The sequence below is a fragment of the Copadichromis virginalis genome, linkage group LG7 (assembly GCF_057382275.1).
Source record: "Copadichromis virginalis isolate Kocher_CV1m ecotype Utaka linkage group LG7, C_Virginalis_male_GT1.1, whole genome shotgun sequence".
Classification (NCBI taxonomy): domain Eukaryota; kingdom Metazoa; phylum Chordata; class Actinopteri; order Cichliformes; family Cichlidae; genus Copadichromis; species Copadichromis virginalis.
In genome coordinates this window covers 44,157,840-44,181,997 of record NC_140624.1, presented here as the reverse complement: position 1 = coordinate 44,181,997, position 24,158 = coordinate 44,157,840, and the positions used below count along the sequence as shown (strand labels likewise).

Here is a 24,158-nt window from a genome sequence, read left to right as displayed (position 1 = left end):
ACCTGTCAGAGCTCAGTGACATCTGGCTCATAAAGCTGTTACTGTAGGGACACCTAGTGGCAGCTGATAGTACTTGCGTCTTTAGTCACCTCATAATATTGTTTGCTTGTGCTGCATCTATTTATTCCCGCTCTGTCCACTCTGATACTGTAATATTGTGAATTTCCCAACTGCTGGAACAACAAAGACTGTCTTATCCAAATGATATTAACATGCAAAGGTTCACAACATCAACTGTATCTGTCCATTGACTTTAACATACATACATAAAAATCATACATATCGCCCTCTGATGTGTTTCCTTTGTTGTTTTGGTGCTGTTTGGTTTGGCTGAATAGCACAGGTAACATTTTTTATTCTGACATTGGTTCTCGTGTATTTTTCAGTCTGTTACAGACCTCCTCAAACAGCAGTGAGACTAATAAATAACCTAGAAAGGGGAAATAAAACATCTTTTATCAATATTATTTCCTGTGAGTATTAGTTGTCATAGACTTGCAGTAAGTGAGAAAAAAATATTTCCTTGACATGAGTGAGACAAGTTATCAGCGGCAGTGTTTGACGGCTATTCTTGTTTTACTTATCAACAAAGCTGTCACAATCAGTTTATCAGTGACACAGCAAATGGTTACAGTTTAACAGAGCTGTCATGTACACACTTGCAGCAACCTAAACTGGATTATACTTTATTAAATTTGAGCTATAACCCACTGCGATACAAATACTACCTGTTAGGTTTTTGTATCTCAAGTATCTTCACTTGAGGTATTTCCTTGTAGGTTTATAATTAACAATATTATTTGCTAAACAGTTACATATTTTAACACATTCATTTTTAAACCAACATTTGTGAAACCGTAAGATTTACATGCCAATCTGTACATGCATCCACTTTCAACTAGTATGTGCTTTAACGATTTAGATGATTAAATCATGATCAATGATTAAATCCACTCTTTATTACCCTCCTTTACATCTATGCCTCCTTCTTTGACACACTATCTCTCCAACACACACACACACACACACACCAAAGGTTATAAAGGTAATCGCTTTGTGTAAATGCTTCAGACAAACACGGGCAGCTCGAGCAACACTGCCGTTGTCCATCACAGCCAAAATGTCACAAGATTATTCGTATCATGGATTTTCCTACATAAACAGAAATGCAGAAAACAACACAATCAACACGGTGGCCCTTAGAAATGCGGCAGATATCTCCGTTATTGTGGTCTACTTTCTGGTTGTCCTGGGGGTCGGAGTATTGGTAAGTTTTACAATCCTTCACCTGATCATTCTTTAAATCCCCTGTCTCTGCAGCTCCCTGACATTTTTATAGCTTTAAGTTGTTTTGAGTTATTACATTTTCTGTTAATAGTAATAATGAATTACATTGCCAAAGAAAAAAATAGCATTTCTTTTTATGTTAATTTGAGAGGCAACTTACTAAATAACAAAGGTGTCATTCTTTACTAATAATCATTTTGCACAATTGACACAGTCATTTTTCTCAGCAACCTGGTACACAATAGCTTGTTGCTGAGTTGTTGGTAAATGTAATATCTAGGAGGGAAGACACTTAAGGGACTAGTTGCAACAGTGGTATTCTATTAGACTGGAGTTCTATTATTTTTAAATTACTCATTCTTCCACTAATATTTTTAAAGCACAGTGGCTAGGTGCTTGATTTCATACACCTGTGGCAATGGAACTGAAAACTTAAGCGGTGTGGCCAGATACTTTTGTCCATATATTGTATGTGATGCTTATGAACAGATTATCAGAGTAGTGTGTTGCTATTTTGCACAGATTTAATCATTTTCAAAAATTGTTCTATTACAGGCTATGATCCGCACCAACCGATCCACTGTAGGTGGCTTCTTCCTTGCAGGGAGGAGTATGGTTTGGTGGCCGGTGAGTATCTTTCCTTGGAAGACTCCTTTACTTTATAATCCATGCAAAGTAATTAGTTCTTATTGCTTTGTTCAAATAGATGGAATGTAATGTGATTAAGGGTGTCATAATAGAATAATTTTATGAATTGTCATATTTTTATTAGAGCAATCAAGTGTGTAAAACCATTTAGTACTTATTTAGTATGCTGAGTATATGACCTTTCAAAAAAACCCATAATGGATTCTAATTGAATTTTAAAAGGAGCTACTGACAGATTTAACTGTGCTCTCCACAGATCGGAGCATCGCTGTTTGCCAGCAATATTGGCAGTGGCCACTTTGTAGGAATCGCTGGTACTGGCGCAGCTGCAGGAATAGCCATTGGTGGATTTGAATGGAATGTGAGTAACTGTTCTTGAGTCAGTTATACCACTTCTCATGTAGTTCTTGTCCCTGATACTCTATCAGTTATCTTTGTCATGTCAACTGATAGATTGTTACGAGAGCTCCGGCCTGAAGAGGATGAAATGAAACAGGATATCTGATTATTTCTTCTATGTTCGTGTTTTTCAGGCTCTTGTTGTGGTTGTCATTCTGGGATGGCTCTTTGTGCCCATCTACATTAAAGCTGGGGTAAACAGAATACTACTGCTACACACTGGCCTGAAAGCTCCTTATATGTATTAATTCTCCTATCCAAATGTGCATTCATAACCACCGTGTTTATCTACAGTGTGAGTAATGAGTAAAATCTCATCTGTTGTCGATGTATTTAGATCGTCACCATGCCTGAGTACTTGAAGAAGAGGTTTGGAGGACAGCGCATTCGCATTTATCTCTCTGTTCTCTCCCTCTTCTTGTATGTCTTCACCAAAATCTCAGTGAGTCCCTCCAAGAGATGCAGAACACACTGTTCCATTTGTGGATGATCGTGAATAAAATCCTGCATTTTTTACCCTTCCCCATATAGGCAGACATGTTCTCGGGTGCAATTTTCATCCAGCAGGCACTTGGGTTGAACATCTACCTCGCTGTTATTGCACTTCTAGCGATTACGGCACTGTACACTGTCACAGGTTTGTACGCGGAAGAAATACACTTCCTTTTCTACGGAACTTATAGATTGACATTTTCCTCAGAAACTACCCAAGAAGTGTTATCTACAAAAATTATATTATGACCGGGGTAAAGTCTTCCCAAGCCCATATGTGGTGATGTAGACACACACCACATACACACAATCTCTTTCGTTCCTCATTGCTGGTTTATCTTTGCTGAGTTGCTGTGGTTAATTGCCCATGGACTATGATAAGCCTGAATTGGCCTTCTGTTGCTGTTTTGTAACAACACATCCACAATTACAAGTCTTACAGAATGAGTAGTTACATAATGACATGATGAGTTGATTTTTGTTCTTTCAAACAAGTGTAGTCTGTTAGTTGTGATAAGATGTCAAGATTTTAGGTGAAAATGTTTACAGATTGATAACATTGACATAACATTGATAATCCTATTTTATCTCAGGTGGACTGGCAGCAGTGATCTACACAGACACTTTACAGACCATCATCATGGTTATTGGATCATTCATTCTCATGGGCTTTGGTAATATGACACTTATCATATATCACATATCTGTTTGAAAGGTTTAAAAAGTCTAATTTCCATATGATTTTCCTCAGCTTTCCATGAGGTGGGAGGCTATGTAAACTTTGAGAAACTCTACATGCAAGCTATCCCCTCAATCACGGGTAACATCAGTGCAAACTGCTATGAGCCCCGGGCAGACTCCTTCCATATCTTCAGAAATGCAGTTACAGGAGACCTCCCATGGCCTGGTCTCGTGTTTGGACTCACCATTCAAGCTACCTGGTACTGGTGTACTGATCAGGTGAGCAAAGAAATGAGCACTGGGCAGCTCAACTGCAGTTTTCAGCAACCAGTCTGTAGTGAAAAACTGAGACACGTTCAACTGATTGCCTCGGTGTGTTCACTAGACTCAATTTCTATACGGAGAGATAATTTGGAAGAAATTTATGTTCAAGGTGTTGAAAATGCAGATGGAGTCTTGGATCGAGCTGGGCACGTCAATAGTTTTTAGCAATCATTCACAACAAATGGGTGGTCATAAACACTGACTCAGCCAACTGATTTACTCACATGCACATTCATGCCCGTTCATACAGATTTAAAAAAAAAAACAATATTCAAAAAACAGTCTGCAGTGAGAGGATAACCATGCTTTTAGTTTAGACGCTGGATCTCAGCGAGAGCCTGACACCAATTCATGTGACATAGAGCACACGCGAACAAAACACTATGGTATATCTATTTTCCGTTACAGAAGAAGATGATTTGCTTCTTTGGTTTACTCAGCAAACATTTTGAGTTCAACCACAAAGACTGAAAGTGGTTTGAAATCCATGACAACCACTTACCCACCCAGTCTATCATTCAGCCAAGTCCCCCTTATGCTCAGAATCAATTGGCCAGGCTGTTGATTTAAGCTTGATTTATAGTACTGTATTACTACAGCCTGACGTTCAGCTTTCTAGAAATGTTCATACATGTTGCACCAATGCAGACAAAAACAACTATGTAAACAGGGTATATCAATTAGCATAAGGATAATACATCTGCTAAACCAAAGAGACTGCAATTGTATCTAGTTTGTATCCTAACACGAACAACATATGTTGTGTTTTTAATTTTCATGGCTCTGACAATTCGTGTTTCAAGGTTAAGTAAAAGCCATGATCGTTCCAAATGTAGTTGTTTTTTGTTTTTTTTTTCACATCAGCTCATAAGTGCAAATGTAAAAATGTAGTGTCAGCCACTTGTATAGGCTTTGCGGTCAATTAATGCAGGGCTAGGAACAGGTGTACACACAGAAGAGACTGGCAACGTGGCAACCAGAGACTGTAACAAGTCAATGAAATTCAGTATTCTCAAGCAACAATGAGTAAACTAACCATTGGCAATGCAAGCAGGTCAGCTGAAGGCTTATCAGGGGGCTTTTAGGACAAGCTGATAATAATGCCACCTAGAAGTAATAAGCATCACTAACATCACTCTGAGACCGTATTTTTCTGATTTTGGAGATGTTGCACAAATGCAAGAACCACTACACTGCAATACCTGCAGCGACCCAAGTTAACTGTCTGTTGGGATCTCTGGATCTGTTTCCTGGTGTTTTGGACTTTTTGAATCAATACTGTATTGTGTTTTGAGAAAAGGGTTCTTAATTTATGTCTGGATTTAGTGATTATACTACTGTTGTTTTATACACAAGAGTGTTAGCCAGACAACAGGACCCTGGAATATATGCAAGCAAACTGCTTCCAAACAGGAAGCAACATGCATCAATAGAGAGCCAATGACTTCAAGAGAAAAAGAACAATACACTGGTGACCCAAAGTGGTTGGATCTTAAATTAAACTTTTAGCATCTTTAAGGTCAGCGCTCCAACAGCTTCAGCATTTATAAGGCTGATGAATTAAATTTCAAAAAGTAAAGAACATCACAGTGCACTCTGTGACATCCCTGCTGGCAATACAAATTAAACAAGTAAATAGCAATACATAACAAATGCTAGAGAAATTGATTTATGTTTCGTGTCTCTGAAAGGTGTATCCTGTGTGGATACAGATATATTAAACAAGCCCATAAAAGCCCATGTTTTCATGATAGTTGATGATTTCGAATTTATAAGCTTTTATTTAACACCATGCGCACAAAGCCTGCTCCAATGTGACTGGACAAGAGAACTCTAGAAAGCAGATAAAAGCTTCTAGTACCCAAAGTATTTTCCATGACCACATATTCTACATATTATTTTCTAAAAACGAGTCTTGTTGAAGCTTTTGCTCTTGAATGTTCATAGATGTTCCTCTACATGTATAAACTATACTTTATAATTTGGAAACATATCATATGATTTGTGAAATCTTAGTTTGAATGTAAAAGACATTACTATTCTACAAGTATAATATTTTGCATCGAATCTCAATGAACTAGAAATAACAACTACCACCAAGTTTAAAAGTACAGTAAATGTGGGTAAAATTGTGATACCTGAGTAAATGTATTTAGTTGCTTATGACCACTGAATTGTACTCCCATTGTTTCCTAATTGTAGGTGATTGTGCAGCGCTGCCTCTCTGCCAAGAGTCTCTCTCACGTTAAAGCAGGTTGTATCCTATGTGGTTACCTGAAGCTGCTGCCCATGTTCCTCATGGTTTTCCCCGGGATGATTAGCAGGATCCTGTACACAGGTGAGTGTGGTTACATGTGTGTGACATGGGTGGCTGTAGCTCAGGTGGCAGAGCAGGTCAGCCACTAATCAGAAGGTCGGTGGTTCGATCCCAGGCTGCATCCTGGCTGCATGCCAAATATCCTTGGCCAAGATACTAACCCCGTGTTTGCCTACTGGTGGTGGTCAGAGGGCCCGGTGGCGCCTGTGTCCGGCAGCCTCGCCTCTGTCAGTGTGCCCCAGGGCAGCTGTGGCTACAATGTAGCTTGCTATCGCCAGTGTGTGTGAATGGGTGGATGACTGAATGTAGTGTAAAGCGCTTTGGGGTCCTATGGACTAGAAAAGCGCTATACAAATGCAGGCCATTTACCATTTACATGCAACTTATGTAGCAAGCTTATTGGTTAACATTATATTTGTAGTTCATGCACAAAATTATTCAGTGCTGACCTCACGCACTGTGGATTTTCTTGCCTTTAATCTAGATGTGGTAGCATGTGTGGATCCAACCGAATGTGAAAAATACTGTGGGACCAAGGTGGGCTGCAGCAATATCGCTTATCCGAAACTGGTCGTCGAACTCATGCCTGATGGTTGGTGACCTTTGTCTTATGAGCTGTTAATAATAACTACAGGCTTCTTTGCTTATCTTTCCTTTTCTTGATCTGTTACTCTATTTCAGGCTTGCGAGGTCTTATGCTGTCTGTGATGCTGGCCTCTTTGATGAGCTCCCTTACCTCTATCTTCAACAGTGCCAGCACTCTCTTCACCATGGACATCTACACTAAAATCCGTCGCTCTGCTAGTGAGAAGGAACTCATGATTGCTGGCAGGTAAAACACATTTTCGTCGCTGTGTCTGATACAATCATCGTCTAAATTGTTGAATACTGACTGGATTTGTTTCAAATGTCTAGAGTTTTTATCTTGGTCCTGATTGGTGTGAGCATAGCATGGATTCCTGTGGTGCAGGCAGCCCAAAGTGGTCAGCTCTTCGACTACATCCAGTCCATCACCAGCTTCCTAACTCCACCTGTCGCAGCTGTTTTCTTGCTTGCCATCTTCTGCAAACGTGTCAATGAGACTGTGAGTTGCCTCCTTTGATTCAATGTTCTTTTTTTTTTCTTTTCTAAATCAGATTTCCAGTGTGGTTTTGTGCACTGACATTATTTTTCCCATACCTCTGAGATTTATTGAAAAATGACATTTGTTTCCATTCTTGCTGTGGGTTAAATGAGATGATTGGTACAAGTCTCATGTCTGTACAGGAAATTAGCTGGAGCCAAGAGCTGGTTAGCTTATGTTAGCTTAGTATATGGACTGGAAATAAAGGAAAGCCTTTAGAGTGCTTTTTGTCAGAGCCGCTCTACACACAAGCCAGTTATCCCTGTGTATCATTTCGGAAATTTCCTGCTTAAAAACCTGAAAGTCAGAAAGCTTGTGAGGCCAAACTTTGATGCTCATTCACAACTAAATTACTGAGTTCTGAGGTCATCCAATTGTCACTTCTGGTGTGTGGAGACCTTAAGAATACCAGCATTTTGGGGGAGAATCAGTTTTAGGTCAGTAATTTTCTGCCTGGTCCTACTTTAGTCCAAAAGTGTTGCAAATGCTAGTAGGAGCATGTCATGGTGATAGCTTCCTAATTTTTGTGCAGCAAAGAGTGGTGTTGACGTGATCAAATGTACAGCAAGAAGGATCCATCAAAAATTATTCCCTTAAATACAATATTGTGGTAATATCACTCACTTTACTTGATTTAGACTGACCTTTGTCCTGTTTCTTTCTTTCTCCAGGGGGCCTTTTTTGGACTGGTAATTGGACTGGTTATTGGCTTGATTAGGATGATTGCTGAGTTTGTTTATGGGACAGGTAGCTGTGCTTCCCCCAGTAACTGTCCCACTATCATATGTGGCGTTCACTACCTTTACTTTGGGATCCTCCTGTTTGTCATCTCCTGCGTCATCATTCTGACAGTGTCTCTCGTGACCAAACCCATCGATGACAAACATGTAAGTGATAAATTATTATTATTATTATTATGTAAATTAGGGGAGAGCATTTACTCCAACATAACTGTCAAGTTTTTGATGATTGTCGCCAAAGCTCACCTGCCCACAGCACTTTAGGCAGCCATAGATCAGCCAATAAGCAGTCACTTGGTTTGCAGTGACACATTTTGGTTTGCTTCGAGTTCACTATTATTATAGTGAGAATAAATCTGTGAGAATAAAAATTAAACCCTCATATTCTTACACATACACACCTCATCGCTACTAAAAACACCAGTAAAAACAGTAACTATTCTTAATGTGCTGTAACAAACACCAAGAAGCTTGTATAAGAGCAAGAAGGCTAATTGTCTAATTCTAGGCACTCACATGTCACAAGAACATGTTTTACAGAACATTTGTGTTCTGTAAATCTTTCGTGTCAGTGCGTTTACTCACTCAAAACGATTACAGAACTTTGCATTAACCCCTTAAAGGGAGCAGCTGAAAGAAGAAGACACAATATTAAATTGAGAACCCCAATGATCAGATGAGTGAGGACTTGGCAATGATGTGGAGGAAGAACTCCCAGCAGAACCAAGATCAGGGAGTGGCAGTCAGCAGCTCAGGGATAAGAGGACAGAAAGGCATAAAAGAAGAATGTACAACCAGGATAAAATACAAACTACAAGAAAGAGCAGACAAAGGTTAATGCCATACAACAGCAACATAACAACAACTGAGGAGTAAAAAGATGAGTGCAGCTAATAACCACAGGCAGCTAGCTATTTAAACGGCAGCATCTACACATGAAAAACTGCTTAAGTCTTTACTGGTGGCCTTCACATCTCCTCAAGCTGCCACGCCTAACTGCAGAGGACAAAAGTATTGTTGTTGACATCACTTAGGCATTACGCAAAAATTGTATGTTTGGCTGATGGTAAAAAGATATGTGCAAATTCCCATTTTGTATCTTATTATATTAATATTTAGTGACTATATTATTACTTCAATGCAAACAAACTAAACATGTGATCTATGCAGCATCTTTGATGTTTCTACAGCGCAAAAACTTACTGCAGTCTGAATAGTAATTTTGTAATAACAAAGTGAGTCATCACCAGTCTCTACAACCACATAGCCATCTAGTCAAGTCTTTGCATGAACCAACATTTAGTAAGCTATTAAGAAGCACCCCAAAATAAAATGACAAATAATCTATTTCTCACCACATGCTTTGTCATTTGACTAGCTGTACCGACTGTGCTGGAGCCTGAGAAACCGCACGGAGGAGAGGGTTGACCTTGAGATGGATGATTGGGCTGATAACCAAGATTCCAGCAGTGAGGACTCAGACGGTAAGGAGCTCACGTACCCAGCATACATACAGAGTAAATATGCATTCATGCACAGATACATGCAAACTTTCATTTTTCTTGTTTCTTCTTTTGCAGATGATGAGCCTGGCTTCTGTAAGAAGGCGGTGATGTGCTTCTGTGGCCTGGAAACCAAGAAAGCCCCCAAGCTGACTAAAGAAGAAGAGGAAGAGCTGCAAAGGAAGCTGACAGACACCTCAGAGGTGCCTCTGTGGAGGAACGTGGTCAATGCCAACGCCATCATCCTTCTGTGTGTGTGCGTGTTCTGTCATGGCTATTTTGGCTAAGAGTCAGCTGATTTCAAGTGCTCTCTGACTCTCTAATTTATACAAATATAACACACCACTCAGTAGCCCTCAACACTCTAAAACACAACCATGCACTTGCAACTATATTACAATGTTTAGCCTTTGATGTAAAATATAGTTTTGTAAAGCACTGTGCTTTTCATGAACTTGTCCTGGTAGATCGCACTGTAATATATGAACACATATTGCACTTACTGTAAAACATGTTAAAGTTGTGTATATTCATATTTGCATGCTACCCATTGTCCCTATGAGTTTTCTTTGTCGTCTTAACAGAAACATTCAAACAGCTCACGACAGGAGCTGCAGGTGTGCATCCACCTGTAGAGACCACTCTCACGCAGTAAGCGTTATGTAAATGTGTGGTTTTATTTGCAACACATATTAACCACAACACGATAAAATGAGCTGCAGCACACGCTTGTAATCTATTTAATTAATGATTAATCTGTTCAAAGCCAATCTCCAACTAAAGGAATTGTAAAAACGTCATGAGTGTCTTTTGTACTTTCGAGTTTACACATGAGTGGGGAGAAGGGGAATAGAGCATGTCTGTTTTAAAATTCAGGATTCTGTCTTTTGTCAGTGAAGAAGGGAGACAAAATAATATGCAATACACCAGCAAGTGATCTGTTATATAAAACCAACAAAGCACAGCATGGGAGACACTTTAAAATTCCTCGAATTACAGTGTGTGCTACCTCATTCCACTTAAGCTCTGTTTCCTGATTATGTGTGCTCAAAGTCCATTAGTGCTGTCACTTCTTAAATCCACACACCTTACTCTGTGTTGTTTTAGGTGTTAATGAATAAAAGCATCTCAGGGATGAAGTGCTGAGAATCACTCAATAGTCATGGCTGACTAACTCTACTGCCCTCTAATGGTTTATTCTTGTTTCTGTTAAACTAAATGTAAAATATTTGTTTTCTGATTGATTGTCATTTGGCTAAATTTTTCTTCTCTAACTGAGGATGAATTTCATTCGTATTGCTCGGTAAACAAATGTTAAATTTCAAACAAACATGTAGTACTATTTTTGAATTTACTAGGAGGCCTGTGAGTCATTCCCATTAACTCTATCTTATCAGTAACTCTGTGGTTAATGTGCACTGATTGCAGATCACCAGCATATGAACAGTTGAATCATTTATGATTGCTTGGACCTTCAGGCTCTGTTCCCTTAACTTTTATATCTTTTACCTCCAGCTTACTCTTCACCAGGTGTATATTACTTTATAGCTCCCTGCAACTAATCTCTGGCAGATCCAAACGGTAACTAAGCCTAAAAAAACCTAAAACAAACCAACAACCTGAGACAAAATATATGCTTATCTCACTCCCCCTGGGCAGAAGAGGTTTTTTCCCTTCTTTTTTTTTTCATTTTATTGCTAGTGTGCAAACACTGTCTGTAGATCAGCCTGTCTGTGACGAGGAACTGGAAGTGTTTGACATTATTTCGAAGCTGCAAACAAAAGATTGAGTGTATTGTGATATGCAGCATTGTATGACACTGTGCCTCTGTTTAAGGAAAAGAAGAAATGAAAATGAAATAAATTATCTTCAGTGTGTTCAGCCTAATGCCCATTTAAAATAAGGGGAAAGGGCTTGTGATAACAAATGCTTAATAGCACTGTGAGCCCTTGAGGACTGAATGTGCAGCACAAGACTTACACAAGTTGTGTGATTAAGAATGCAGTGAGTTTGATGAGACGTGAGCCTAAAGGTCCCTCACCGTGCCACCTTTATGCAATAAAAGGCACTGGTTATGACTCTCTATAAATCAGTTCCTAACTGATACTGAGGACGACAAAATGTCTCCCAATAAGCTTCACAAAGCTACTAAATGATTACGTCTGGTTATGGAATCTTTACAGATTTATAACAGGAAGCTATATCTGTGACCAACACTCAAATGATACTGAGTGAAAACGGCACATATTTGTTGTTCTGTAAAGATCCCAATCAGCGTTTGACACAGGAGGAAGAACGCAGGAGAAGACAAAGGTGGCTTAGACACAGGCGCCATCTAGTGGCAGAAGATTGGGGTTGGGGTTTAACATGACATGTGATATTACACGTCCAGTTTAATTGTGTAATTGGTGTGGCACTGGCTGTATTCGCACCCAGCACTCATTTGACTGTAAACTGACACCAGTGGAAGTGCTTTCTAATGAGTTTGATGTGTGTGCTGGATGATATCCTACTTTCTAAACAAAACTACAAAATCATCAGGAGAAACAATTTTCATCTTTCATGCTTATATAAAATTATTTCAGTTCTGTGTTCCCAAACAAATCAGAGCTGTTGTACCAGGAATGACATCATTTCACGCCCACCTCTTCTTATGCATTTGAAAAACAAGTATTATTAAATTTAACTGTGAATTTCAATGGTCAAAACCTGCATGTACAGAACCAACAATCAAGTCAGTTTAAAAATGCTTCAAAGGTTTTTCTTTCTCCTTTCTTCAAAAGGAGTTATTACTTCTTTCCTGTCACAAACAAATTAGTTTCATCTGACACAATGAAATTAAAGAGGGAGGAGAATTTTAACATCAATACAAATACACATGATGGACAGATGATGGACCTATGCATTATATGTTCCTAAAGTTATGTTTTTTTCATAGTGTGAAACATATAAAAGTTATACTGACTTTGTGTTATTAAAGGGTTACTTAAAAATACCAGGCAGTTTATTCCTGGCTACACTGGATGGTGTGCAGTGCTGTTTATAGCTGCTATATTGGACAGATGTAGATGAGCTGTGGTGTTCATGGTCTGTGTGAGGCTACGTTAAGTTTAGCAGACATAATTTTATTAAGGTGATGATACTGATTAAATTCATCCACTGAATATCAACTTCATACAAGCTTTATATAGGCACCACTCAGTACAGAAACTGTACTTGCACCCACAATGCAAATTATTGTGACTTATTTCTAAATAATTCTGTTCCCCATGTTGCCCCCTACCTGCCAAATCCCACTTTAACTTTAGTAATTGATTTTACTCATTTTTCTCTGTGGGTGCTAAGGCTAAGTCACTCTTTTACAATGCAGGTAACAGCAAATACAGCTAGATTTCTTTTACGCCCTTTGCTTTTCTCTGCTTTCTCTGGGATGAAATAAAGTTTATATTCCTTCCAATTAATATTGTTTTAAACCTGATATTAGTATGATACTCTTAAAAAAACGCTTTGTTTTTTATGGGCCACCTCTGATTATACATAACACCAGCAGGTACTTGGCAGCCACCTGGCAACAGCAAAAATTACCTGTTTTCTCCTTTTTGCACCTCCGACACCTTATGAAAGCATCCTGTCACTTTAATTTCAAGACAGCAACACTTCATCTATAACCAGAAAAGCCGAATTACAGGCCCTGTGTTACTTAACCTCATCATGTTGCATAGCAACCACCTAGCCATGGTCTCAAATGACCTACTTTTTTGTATTTGTGCACCTATGCCTTATAACAATCATCATTTCAGCTCATAAACAAACCAAACATTACTGTAGCATGGGCATGCACCAGTAAATAAAAATAACCGAGGTGCTAATTAATTGATAAGATATAATTACTTAGTAGCTATTAAAATAAATTACCTCTCATTGGTGCTGGTAACAGCGTGTATTGTACAATATTTTTTGACACGTGTGTAATGGGAAATCAGACATTTCATCAAGCAGCCAGCTTACCTTCAGCTTCAGATATTAATGAGCAGATAGTTTAACTTTAGCCTTGAGCGCTCTCCAGACATCCTGTCTAGCCCTCAGCAGAAAGCCACAGATTTCACATGCACTCCCTCCAGCTCCGTATAAAGCCAGGTGATTCATGGCCTCTAAGGTAAGGTAAGGTACGGGGAGTGGGCCTCCTTTTTTTTCCCTACAGCATGCTGCCTTCAGGGAGACAATGCTACATGAAAAATTCTGCTGAAAATATCTTCGAGTTAGTCACTGAACTGTTTCGATTCACATTTGGGTCAGATTTATGCAGCAGCATTGATTTACTGTAGTCAGCAGTTGAAGAGTTATTTTATTCTGCAGTTGTACTGCAGTTTTTAGACTTTTAAAATCCAGCTATTAAATGTGACTGTCTTTGTGAATGGTGTAGTCCTGTATCTATAGCAGGCACCATGAATGTTGGACATTCTGCATGATTTCAAACATGAATCGTTACCTGAGGCAAATGCTAAAAAATATGCTAAGAGGGAGCTAATTGGTATGCAGAGTTGTCAAATATATTATGCATTTGATTCCCACATTATGTAAGCAAACCCCTATTGCTTTAATAGAAAATTCACATGCTGTCTTTTCCTACTTTGATCTGAGGATTATCTATTGGTCAGCATGAAAGCTTGAGCAGATAGAAACTTATTATGCAACATCCCTGCTTATGTGGGTCCAGGGCTTAGGATAGTGCATTTAAGTTTTTGAGTGAATTTACAGAAAAGTCTGCAGTCTCAGATTTAGCTTTGAAAAAATCTAATTAAAAGTCTTAAAGAAGAATTAATACAAATAACATCACCCTGCTCCAGTTTGTGTTTATAGAGCCTGTAAACTGACGTGCAGTGACTGATTTGTTTTTCCAGAGTTTCCAGTCAGGTATGCAGTACATCAGTGGGTCAGTTTGTCTTTTGTTTTCTCATCTCGTGTATCAGCTGTACTCTGTAGATTACAGATCTGTTTATACCAGCTTCCTGTGCCCAGCTGGTGCACTGAACCATTCATTTCAGTCTGTGCATGTAAAGTATGATTCATAGCTTCTGGTGCTTTCATATCTGAAAAGGCATCGTGTGCGCCTGTGTGTAAATATGCGTTTGTGTGCTTAGATGGGGGTATGAGAGTGGGGGTGGGAGTGTGGTTCTGCTCCTCATTGGCTGATTTTTTTTCTCTCTGACAACCAGAAAACGTGATGCTGGCTGCAGAGGCACTGCAGTGTGTGCTGCAGCGAGAGAGTGAACAAGAGGAAAAGAGAGGCCTGTGTGTGTGTGTGTGTGTGTGTGTGTGTGTGTGTGTGTGTGTGTGTGTGTGTGTGTGTGTCTGTCTGAGAGAGAGAGAGAGAGAGAGAGAGAGAGAGAGAGAGAGAGAGAGAGAGAGAAGGGGGCAGGCAGGCAAAATAAGCCACATGCATAAGGAGGGAGCCAGAAGCACAGAGAGAGAGTGTATATGTGTGAAAACACCGCGCATGTGTGACTGTGAGGTGCACTGACGGGAGCAGACGGAGGAGGAGAAAGAGCAGCGATGAACGGCAGTGGAGCCAAGAGAGAGAACAGCAGGGGAGACGGAAGGGAGGAGAAGTGAGGTTTACCTGAAAACCAGAAGAAAGGAAGGAAGAAAGGAAGAAAGAAAGGGAAGGAGACATATGAGAGTCACAGCACAGAAGCTCATATCAGTGCACAGAATGAGCTGTATCATCTGAAGGAGGAAGAGGAAAAAAGGGATGGAGAAAAGGATACCGGAGGCAGACGTTCAGCCACAGCTCAGAGGAGAAGAAACAGGGTTAGTGGAGTGAAGGACGAAAGGCTCCAGAGAAACGAAACAAGGGATGTGGAGGTCGATGAAAGCAGCCCAGAGACGTGATGTATCCACCTAGCAGCAGCTTCCTCCATCTTACTTCCCCGTTGATGCCTCCCTTCGCTGCTGCTAGTCGCTGATGCTTCAAGAAGAAGACTGAGAGGAGAGAGAGAGTCCTCCCTCGAACAAAGAGACCACACGGTTTGGTTTTACCTTCACAGAACGAAAGATATCACAGCAAAAACAGAAAGACAGGAACGTGGCGCGAGACAGGACTGAAACAAGACAACTGCGTAGACAGGCAGGTGAGGCTCGGTGTATGCTTCATGGTGAAGACGCTCAGGTTTTTGCTCTGTGTTGCTCCTTGGATTATCTGTGTGACCTGTACATTTAGGCTCTGAGAGGTGTGGCTCATGTATGTTGCGTTCATAGCAACATACACACTTTTTGTTTTTTGTCTTTGTGCTTGAATGAAATAGACAGGCTTTGCTTTATTTTTTTATTTATTTTTTTTGCTTTGTTACATTAAGCTGGGATTTGTGTGAGTGTTGCATCATGGCCATCCGTTCTGCAGACACACACACCCACCTGGATGTATGAATGGAGACACACGTGCGCGTCTGCAGAATGGGACCTGCACCTGCCTGCGTATTTATCTGCACGGAGCACAAACAAACATTGTCTGGAAACTGTGAACAGAGCCTGAGCATGTGTGAGTTTGCGTGTTAACAGTATATTCAGGTTTTCCTGTCTCTGGTTTTGACATTTGACAGAGATCTGCGTGGATGGACAACAGGGGCAGGAGGAGGAAGGGTAGTGGTAGCAGGGATGGGGCAGGAACGCGCTGTTCTGTAGCTGTCAGCATCTCCGTATTGGCCATACATTGGCGCCGCAGTGAGAAAGCGGTACACCACCATGCTGTGATTGCATAACTGCTGCTCCCGAACGCACCCCTCCCACATGCAACCAGCACACTGAAGCGAGCTTATCTCACACAGTCCGAACATTTTGGCCAACGCACATTAGTCCCTCCGGAGCATCATCAGTGCCATCAGCCTTAAACATGTGCCGAGACAGCCTCTTTAAAGAGAAAAAAAATCAATTGCCTCAGTCAATCGAGCCACTGTTGTTGAAGAGCTCACCCCCCCATAATTCTTGTATGAGGTCTGTGTGAGGCATGAGACATTCAGGTTGTTGCTTTTATTTTACTGCCTGTGTGCGGCTCTGCCATGTTGCTGTGGGAGCTACACAGATGAGAACAAAGAGCACTTGGCTGTAATAAATTGTGAGGGAAAATGGCCGATGTCTGCCATGAATGGCAGCGTGCTTAATTATTAAAAACAACACCTCGCCGCTCATGCACGGAGCACTCTGTGCCCATCTAAAAACACAAACATCAGACTGCATTCAGCCAGTCAGTCAGCTGACTGTAAACATGACAGATGGATGGTTACAAACATGTGCCTAAAAATCCAGCAAATAACAGTGAGATGTATTTAAATGCTGTCATTTAAATTTTATTAGCTTGACAGCACTTTATTGGATTATGAGTGAATGAGTGTCCAAAGCCAGGAAATTAGACATCTATATGTCGCATATAATGGGGTTAAAAATATTAAGAAAAACAGGAATGTAAACAGGAGAAAAGCTCTGTTGTCTTTATAAATTAGCAACCACAATTAACCACAGGAGTAACTCATACTTTCGAATCAGCAACTCCATAATTTGCAGAGAAAAGCTGCAGCCAGCAAACATACAGTAAATCTGGGGATTTGCCCTCAGTGCCCGCTAAGGTCACCACATGTTATGCAATCAAAATAGAGCATAATATTTCACACGGGTCCGACTGGAAAGTTTGTTTGTTTGGCTTTTTTTACCAGCCGGGGTACGAATGTAGATGCAAATTTCAACATAGCTGGCATACTTGACATACTACTGGTATGAGGTATCGGGGCATGATGACCCAATCCTCTGCTCTCTCCATCCGGACAGATATATGGGAGACAGAAACGGTGACGGGCAGATTTTCACTGAGAAAATGAGACAGACAGACATGGAGACTCGCGCATCGTCTCTATGACTCATTCAGAACATGGTGCCCTTCTCCTGCACTCCGATGTGCACAGGTGGAATCTATCCACTGTGATCAGGAGGACCAGAGCAGAGCGCTACGTAAATGTGTGTTAATAAATCCACCACTAAGTATACGAGACGTTTAAAAATCCTAATTTTAGCGGCAGTTATCAGCCGGTTATCTGGTTTGTTTGTGTGTCCAGGAATGTAAAGGGTGGTGCCCTGTACGTGATGGGGAGTATGCTGGTGAGAATGTGCTGTGTGTGTGTGTGTGTGTCAGAAATGTGAATGCAGCTCTGTGTGTCTTCTAATGGTATGAGGAATGTGCAGCTGAGGCAGCCTCCTCTATCATCTCTGTGGTCAGCTCTGCTTTTCCTCCTCGTGCTTGTGATGATGAGGTCAAATGCCTGCCATGATTTCATTAGTGTAATAATTCCTGTGCAGGAAGATCCAGCTATGTACACACACAAACACACACAAACAGTGTCAAAGCTGTGTAGGGCAGTTTGCACTGTTAATATGGTGTCTTGGTAGAAGATGAGCTCCTTACATAACCGCAGAGGGCTCCGTTGGTTAGGAGGAGGCTGCGCCAAGGCTGGCCCATCAGCAAGCAATCTGCATCCGTTATCAGCCCTTTTTGTAACACTGTCACCAAATTAGAGGGTAATTTTAGCTTCTTCTACTCCCCCAGGCTCAAAGGATCCTCATGCAGTCTAGATACTTTATCAAATTGACCCTTGCCATTGTCAGAGTTATTTTTACAAGCTCCGTCTAGACATGAAAGATCTTTTTTGATTAATAATCATTTGATCCAAATAGAAATTTCAGACTTTTAGATAATGATATTTTCTGTGTTATCTATATGAACATATGACAAAGTTTATTTGTGCTGCTGTGGTGCATAGTAATAGTTGTTGTTGTTGTTGTTGTTTTCATCTTTTTAAGGCTCTACTACAGATTTTGTGTTTTAAGCTACATTTGGTGAAAACGTAGATAAGACTATAAGATTAGAGGGAAAAAACTCGTCTAAGTAAATTGCAGTCTAAAATGGACAAAACGAGATTTAAAGTAGACCTATTAAATTATTTACTTTCGCTCATACAGTATATATGCTATATTAGTGTCTATTCATGTCAAACATAGCTGAAGTTTTAAATAATAAGTACAAAGGATCCCTGTGAATGATGAGCTCAGGGCTCAGGCTGCTGTAAACTTTTGTTTCAGGTTGTTTTTCTGTTAGTGGCTCTGTATAATGTCAAAGAAAGGGCACATTCTAAATATGGTCATGTTAAGCACACTGCTTTCACTGTTAGCAAATCAGCTCCACCCACCTGCTGCTGGAGAGGGGCAGAGGGGCCACCAGTCAAAAGAAGGGCCTAAAGTGACAGTGGCATTAAAGTGAAGCCCAAATGGTTCATTTCGGCACCTTCTTTTTTGCTTTCTTTTGATAAATATATGTATATAATGCCTCCGCACAACAACACTCATTCCAAGGTGCTTTGTATTATAAGACGAAGACGCTGCAGTATTAGAGAAAGAGTCCCACTAACTTGGTGACAGTAGGGAGGAAAGACCTCTTTTTTAGCAGGAATGATATCTGATAGAAGCTAGCTCATGGAGGTACATCCTCTTTAACTGGGGTGGGTGGGTAAGAGCACAGAGAGAGACAGAGGATCAGTGGAAGAGTTCCATGAAGGCCTGGTATAATATAAAGAAGGATTATTTTACACTTTGAATCATGTAAAGCTACTGTCACAACATCCAAACATTAAAACATGAAGCTGGAAATTAACAAAGCATCAGAGACACGATCGAAGAATAAAGTATAGAAAGCAAAAAAGTTGGTCTTTGCACCTGACCTTAAATATACTGAATCCATGAAATAAGTTTGATATCTAGTAGAAAAATTGTACAAATATTTTGTCTTTAACAAAAGTTTTATGCCAATTATTAAACGAATTGTGAAATCGGTTAAACGTGTCCCACAGCATTAACATTGTCTAAAAGAAGGCGCAAATAAAAGTCTGTAAACTATATCATGTACATTCTTGTTGTTTATCTCTTTGAGAATTCCCACGTAAATATTTTTTGAAAGAATCAAGGATTTTAAATGAAAATGAGATGGCACTTTGTCTTAACTGCCAACACCACCGAGCCTTGTGAAATGTACAAATTTTATTAATGTTGATTGTGTGCGCAAGAGGATGAGAAAGGCTGTTTTTGGGAGGAGTGTTGTGGCATTGCAGTGTTGGATGATGGTGTAATTGTGAATGATGTTTCCCCACACCTATGCCTGTGTGCAAGTATGACAAGAGATTAATAGAGAGCAGATAAATGGGAGAAACAAAGCCTAAAATGGCTCGCTGCAGAGTAATGAGCTAAAGACTTCCGCCGTCTGCGTACATCTTCCTCATTCAGCATGAATCTGCAGCAGGGGTTGGGGGCAGGAAACCACTGAGAAGTGAATAGATAAACAACCCAGAAATAGAAACCAGGACCTGTGCTGTGCTCTCTCTCTCTCTCTCTCTGTCTTTTTTTTTCCTCCTCGCCATGTAGGTCACCTCCTCTGCTCATTTTTTTCCCTCTCTCTCTAATGAATCATCACCGCTGACAGCCACGCGGAGAATGAAAGATGTGTCATCCTCCCTCTTCTGCTTTTCGACAGCTTTTGTATTGGTCAAGCTAAAAAAAAATTCATCTGTGCATTTGTTCTTTCTCGCAAAAAACCCACACGCGGTATGACACAAGCTCCCCATTGCTTGATTGTAACCTGTTCCCACGCGTGTTGGAGTCGGACTGACGCAGCTCAGATGATGGCTGGGTGTTGACAGGAAGCAGGAGGAGTGACAAGAGTAGGCCTGAAACTTGTGGCACAATCACCTGCTCTAACCACACGGTGTAGCAAGCTATGACTTAAAATACATGTCAGTTACATTTACTGGGGGGGGTGCACCCAGTTCCCAGCACCGTTTACTTTATGTAGAAGATATAGGTACACACTAGTGTTTTTGAAAGCTGCGAGAAGATTTTAGAGGTGATTGCTTTGCTTGGGGTGGCACAAATGTTCAGTTTATCTTTAAACTTGTCATGTAAGCCTAAAATAAGAAGGCAAAAATAAAAAATACATTTGATGAAATCCCCCTGGTCAAGATTATCAGCACTATGTTGAGGCACTTCATGACTCAGTGCTTCTTCAATCCTTGCTGCAGTGTTACCAGAACATTAGTGCAGTCTACTACACTGAATGATAGAGGCTCAAAAGAATAAAGAAAGGCATACACTGAGTGGTAACTTTGTTAGGCTCATTCCAGGCCCTGTGTTTGTGATTCTTTCGCCATTGCACATTAGATATCAGCACGATCTTCAGACCTGGCAGCGTGCTGATTGTGTTTAGTCACAGGAAGGCATGCTCCCTGTGCTGTGCCCCAGAGCGTCTGGAAACATGATATTTATCTGTCTTTGTAGAGACTCACCTGAGCCAAATGTAAAGATGAAAGAAGGAAGTAGGACCATTTTTTTTTACCCCTTAATGAACTGTTGTGATATCCTCTGTCATCAGAATGAAAAACAATCAGTATACAGATAGAGCGGAACAAATTCCGGTCGGTCACACGCACATATTTGGCACCATTTTAGAGAAAGCAACCGTGGATTTTTCGAGAACCAATGCTAAAACTATTTTCTTTTTCTTTCTGATCACAGGTGGATGGACAAAAGGAATCCGGTTATTGGACTGAGGCACCAAACTGTTACCACTCTTTCTGCTTAGCTGGGACGACTATCTGAAAGTCCAAATAAACCACCCTTCACTCCCACCTCCGAGGAATTCAGGAGCCTTGGAGATTTAAGGAGTCATTGCAACAGCTTTTTTTCCTTTTCTTTTTTTTTATGGCACCTTCCAATAAAAGGCCTCCTCGCTACTTCTTATCACTGAGCCAGTTCAATTCAACTTTATTTATATAGCGCCAAATCACAACAACAGTTGCCTCAAGGCGCTTACAAGGGTCACACAGGGTCAGCTGACCAACCTGGACCAAGAATTTATTCTTTCGTTCTCACACACTCAAGTTGATGTGTAACACATCCGCAGCCAAAAACAGGAAGCTAAGCAAGGCTGAGCAAGAAACATATCTAAAGCCTTAGCAGGGCACAGGATATCGTTTCAGACAATACCTCGTGGACCTTTCTGAACTGCCTGTAATCCAACCCTCCACTAAACCTGTACTGTATGTGTACATGTGAGAATCTGTGTGCATATGAGATTATTTATCAGTGTTTATCTCTGTGCTGAGCAGTTCTTGTGAGTGAATAGCCATCAGAGACAGCAGAGAACCATCAGCATAAGTGAGTTAAAACAGTAACAACAAAAAAAACTACCTTTAAGTAGTCAACACTGGTCCGATACTGTAAGCTGGACTGTTAAGTCATCTGTACATATTAGCTGTGACAGAATAAGAGCTACAGATTGTGGTGCTCTGGCAAAGCTCTCCTATCTGTCTCCACCTCATAAAGACTCAGGCTGACAACAGTGCCCACCAAGGGGAGGGTGTGGGGGATCTCTGAGGGAAACATGGAGGGAACCATCCGTCCCCATGTCCCCTCTAATGGCTGACTTCAAAAAAGGAGTCTAATCTTTTTTGCCGTCGCACAGAACCAGGCAGAGTTGTCTAGCGCTGATAAGAGCCATTGCTCCTCTCTTTCCCACCTCCAAAACCGTGCGAATGTCCTGCCTCAGGCGTCAGCCCGTGACCATCCCGATGGACACCGTCAAGATCATCCAGTCTGAGAAGTTTCCCAGAGAGTGTCCTGTGCCCGTCACCCAGCCACGCTATGCCCCGCCCCCCAGAGTGGCGTGGGACGGTGGAGGTGAGGGTGAGATCATCGTCAACCAGGCCTGCAGCGACCTAACTCTGGACATAGCAGGGTCTCCCAGGCCGATGGTGTCCCCCCCGGCCCCCGTGATGCGCAGGGAACAGAGCTTCCTGGCGCAGCGAAAAACCAGTGCCAATGAAATCTGCTACCACCAGTTCCACTACAAGATGGACGACGTCATAGTCAACCAGTACGTGCTACGTTCCTCTTCCACCTCCTCCTCTTCTTCCTCCTCCTCCTCGGGACCCGTAATGCCCTGCGAGCCCCTGGATTGCCCTACCTGTGGCCACACATACAACTTCGCCGGGAAGCGGCCGCGCATCCTCTCCTGCCTGCACTCAGTGTGCGAGGAATGCCTGCAGATCCTCTACGAGTCGTGTCCCAAGTACAAGTTCATCTCCTGCCCCACGTGTCGCCGCGAGACAGTGCTGTTCACTGACTATGGCCTGGCTGCTCTGGCCATCAACACCAGCATCCTGAGCCGCTTGCCCTCTGACCCCAACGGGCCCGTGCAGTGGGGCGGGGACGCCGACCGCAGCTGCTACCAGACTGTGCGTCAGTACTGCCAGTCAGCCTGCACCTGTCAGATTGCCAACCCCTTGTCTTCCTGTGGCATCATGTAGACAAGGACGGACACTGCAGGCATGACTTGACGCTGCTCTACCACCACCACCACCACCACTCCTCGTCTATAAGCTCTGCCTGTTCTGCCAATTCCCTCCTTCACTCACACATACAGTAAATAAAGCCCTCCATAGATGTTATCTATATATATTTAATAGCACAGATGGATGCTGTGTGGGACTAATGGATGCCGGTGGTTCAATAAATAGTAAATAAATGTATTTTATGTATGGACTGGAATCCTGTTCACCCTCTCTCGTTTGGTTGGACGTGTTTGTCTTTGTTGACATCTCTTTACATGGGAATGCCTGGGGAGGTCCATCTCCCCCAACTTAGGTGAATAAAGATTATCTAAATGAGAAAAAGTACCTCTGTGTGGCCTGCACTTGTTGGGTGGGAATCATAGGGTACTCACAATACTGACTTTTAAGTACAAAAAAAAGAATGCTAAACCAGTTTCTTACAGCATTCAGATGAAAACCCCAAAATTGGATTAAAAAGTGTAAAATTTTTGATAAGCAAGGAAATTTTAAAGGCAGTTTTAGCCCATGAAACCCTTAAATTGAATAGTTAAAGTTTCTAAGTAGTGAAAACCAATTTACTCCAAATCTGAAATAGCTGATTCATTAAGTTCAACAGTCCAACAGCAACTGATGAACAATACATTTGGCAGTTGGTTAAAATCTTCCACATACTGTAATGAGTTGGTTCAAGTCTGTTCTGAGTTTCCTAAAAACTTACTGGACGGTTTATTAGGTATACCATGTTAGTACTGGTTTGGACCACCCTTTATTCTTTGTGGTACAGATTCAACAAAGTGGTGTAAACATTTCTCTGAGATTTTGTTCCATTTAGCATGATACCATCACATAGCTGCTAAAAATTTGTCAGCTGCACATCCACGAGCTTCTTATTTCTAAAAGTGTTCTACTGGAATGAGATCAGGAGTCTGGAGGCCAATCCCTTGAGGTGGTGTGAGATTTGGGACATGGTTAATTATCCGGCTGGAAGCAGCCATCAAAAGATAGGTACACCGTGGTCATAAGGGGATGGACAGCAATAATACTCAGATGGGTTGTATTGTATTTCTGTAACAATACAGAAAAAACACTATTACACCGACACCAAAAGCCTGAACCAGTCATACAAGTGAAGATGGATCCATGTTTTCATGTTGATTATACCAAATTCTGACCCTACCATCTGAGGGTTGCGGAAGAAATCAAGAGTCATCAGACCAGGAAATATTT

At 41.2% G+C, this 24,158-nt stretch overlaps 2 protein-coding genes across 3 annotated transcripts; both read left to right on the top strand.

Annotated features, from left to right (window-relative positions):
• Positions 1-1,090: 1,090 nt before the first annotated feature.
• LOC146705755 (sodium/glucose cotransporter 1-like) lies at positions 1,091-10,059 on the top strand. Its single transcript, XM_085463566.1, has 15 exons — positions 1,091-1,267; positions 1,843-1,914; positions 2,192-2,296; positions 2,469-2,528; positions 2,672-2,776; positions 2,866-2,971; positions 3,420-3,500; positions 3,578-3,786; positions 6,034-6,169; positions 6,633-6,740; positions 6,830-6,980; positions 7,064-7,232; positions 7,943-8,158; positions 9,390-9,495; positions 9,592-10,059. Exons 1-15 carry the CDS (start codon positions 1,121-1,123, stop codon positions 9,798-9,800), a joined length of 1,980 nt encoding a protein of 659 aa, XP_085319692.1. The 5' UTR covers positions 1,091-1,120; the 3' UTR covers positions 9,801-10,059.
• Positions 10,060-14,772: 4,713 nt separating this feature from the next.
• Positions 14,773-23,276, top strand: rnf208 (ring finger protein 208). 2 transcript variants are annotated; one of them, XM_085463565.1, is made up of 2 exons: positions 14,773-15,640; positions 21,115-23,276. In XM_085463565.1, exon 2 carries the CDS (start codon positions 22,134-22,136, stop codon positions 22,905-22,907), a length of 774 nt encoding a protein of 257 aa, XP_085319691.1. In that variant the 5' UTR covers positions 14,773-15,640; positions 21,115-22,133; the 3' UTR covers positions 22,908-23,276. The 2 variants fall into 2 exon arrangements, with proteins under 2 accessions (XP_085319691.1, XP_085319690.1); XM_085463564.1 differs by having other exon boundaries at positions 14,773-15,644.
• Positions 23,277-24,158: the final 882 nt, after the last annotated feature.

What these genes read in the sequence shown, in the direction of transcription:
- rnf208 (XM_085463565.1), top strand. Translation starts at nt 22,134, where the DNA reads ATGTCCTGCCTCAGGCGTCAGCCCGTGACCATCCCGATGGACACCGTC.
- LOC146705755 (XM_085463566.1), top strand. Translation starts at nt 1,121, where the DNA reads ATGTCACAAGATTATTCGTATCATGGATTTTCCTACATAAACAGAAAT. An exon ending in TTGGTGGATTTGAATGGAAT is followed by an intron (nt 2,297 to 2,468) that starts GTGAGTAACTGT and finishes CGTGTTTTTCAG; the next exon opens with GCTCTTGTTGTGGTTGTCAT. An exon ending in GAACTCATGATTGCTGGCAG is followed by an intron (nt 6,981 to 7,063) that starts GTAAAACACATT and finishes TCAAATGTCTAG; the next exon opens with AGTTTTTATCTTGGTCCTGA.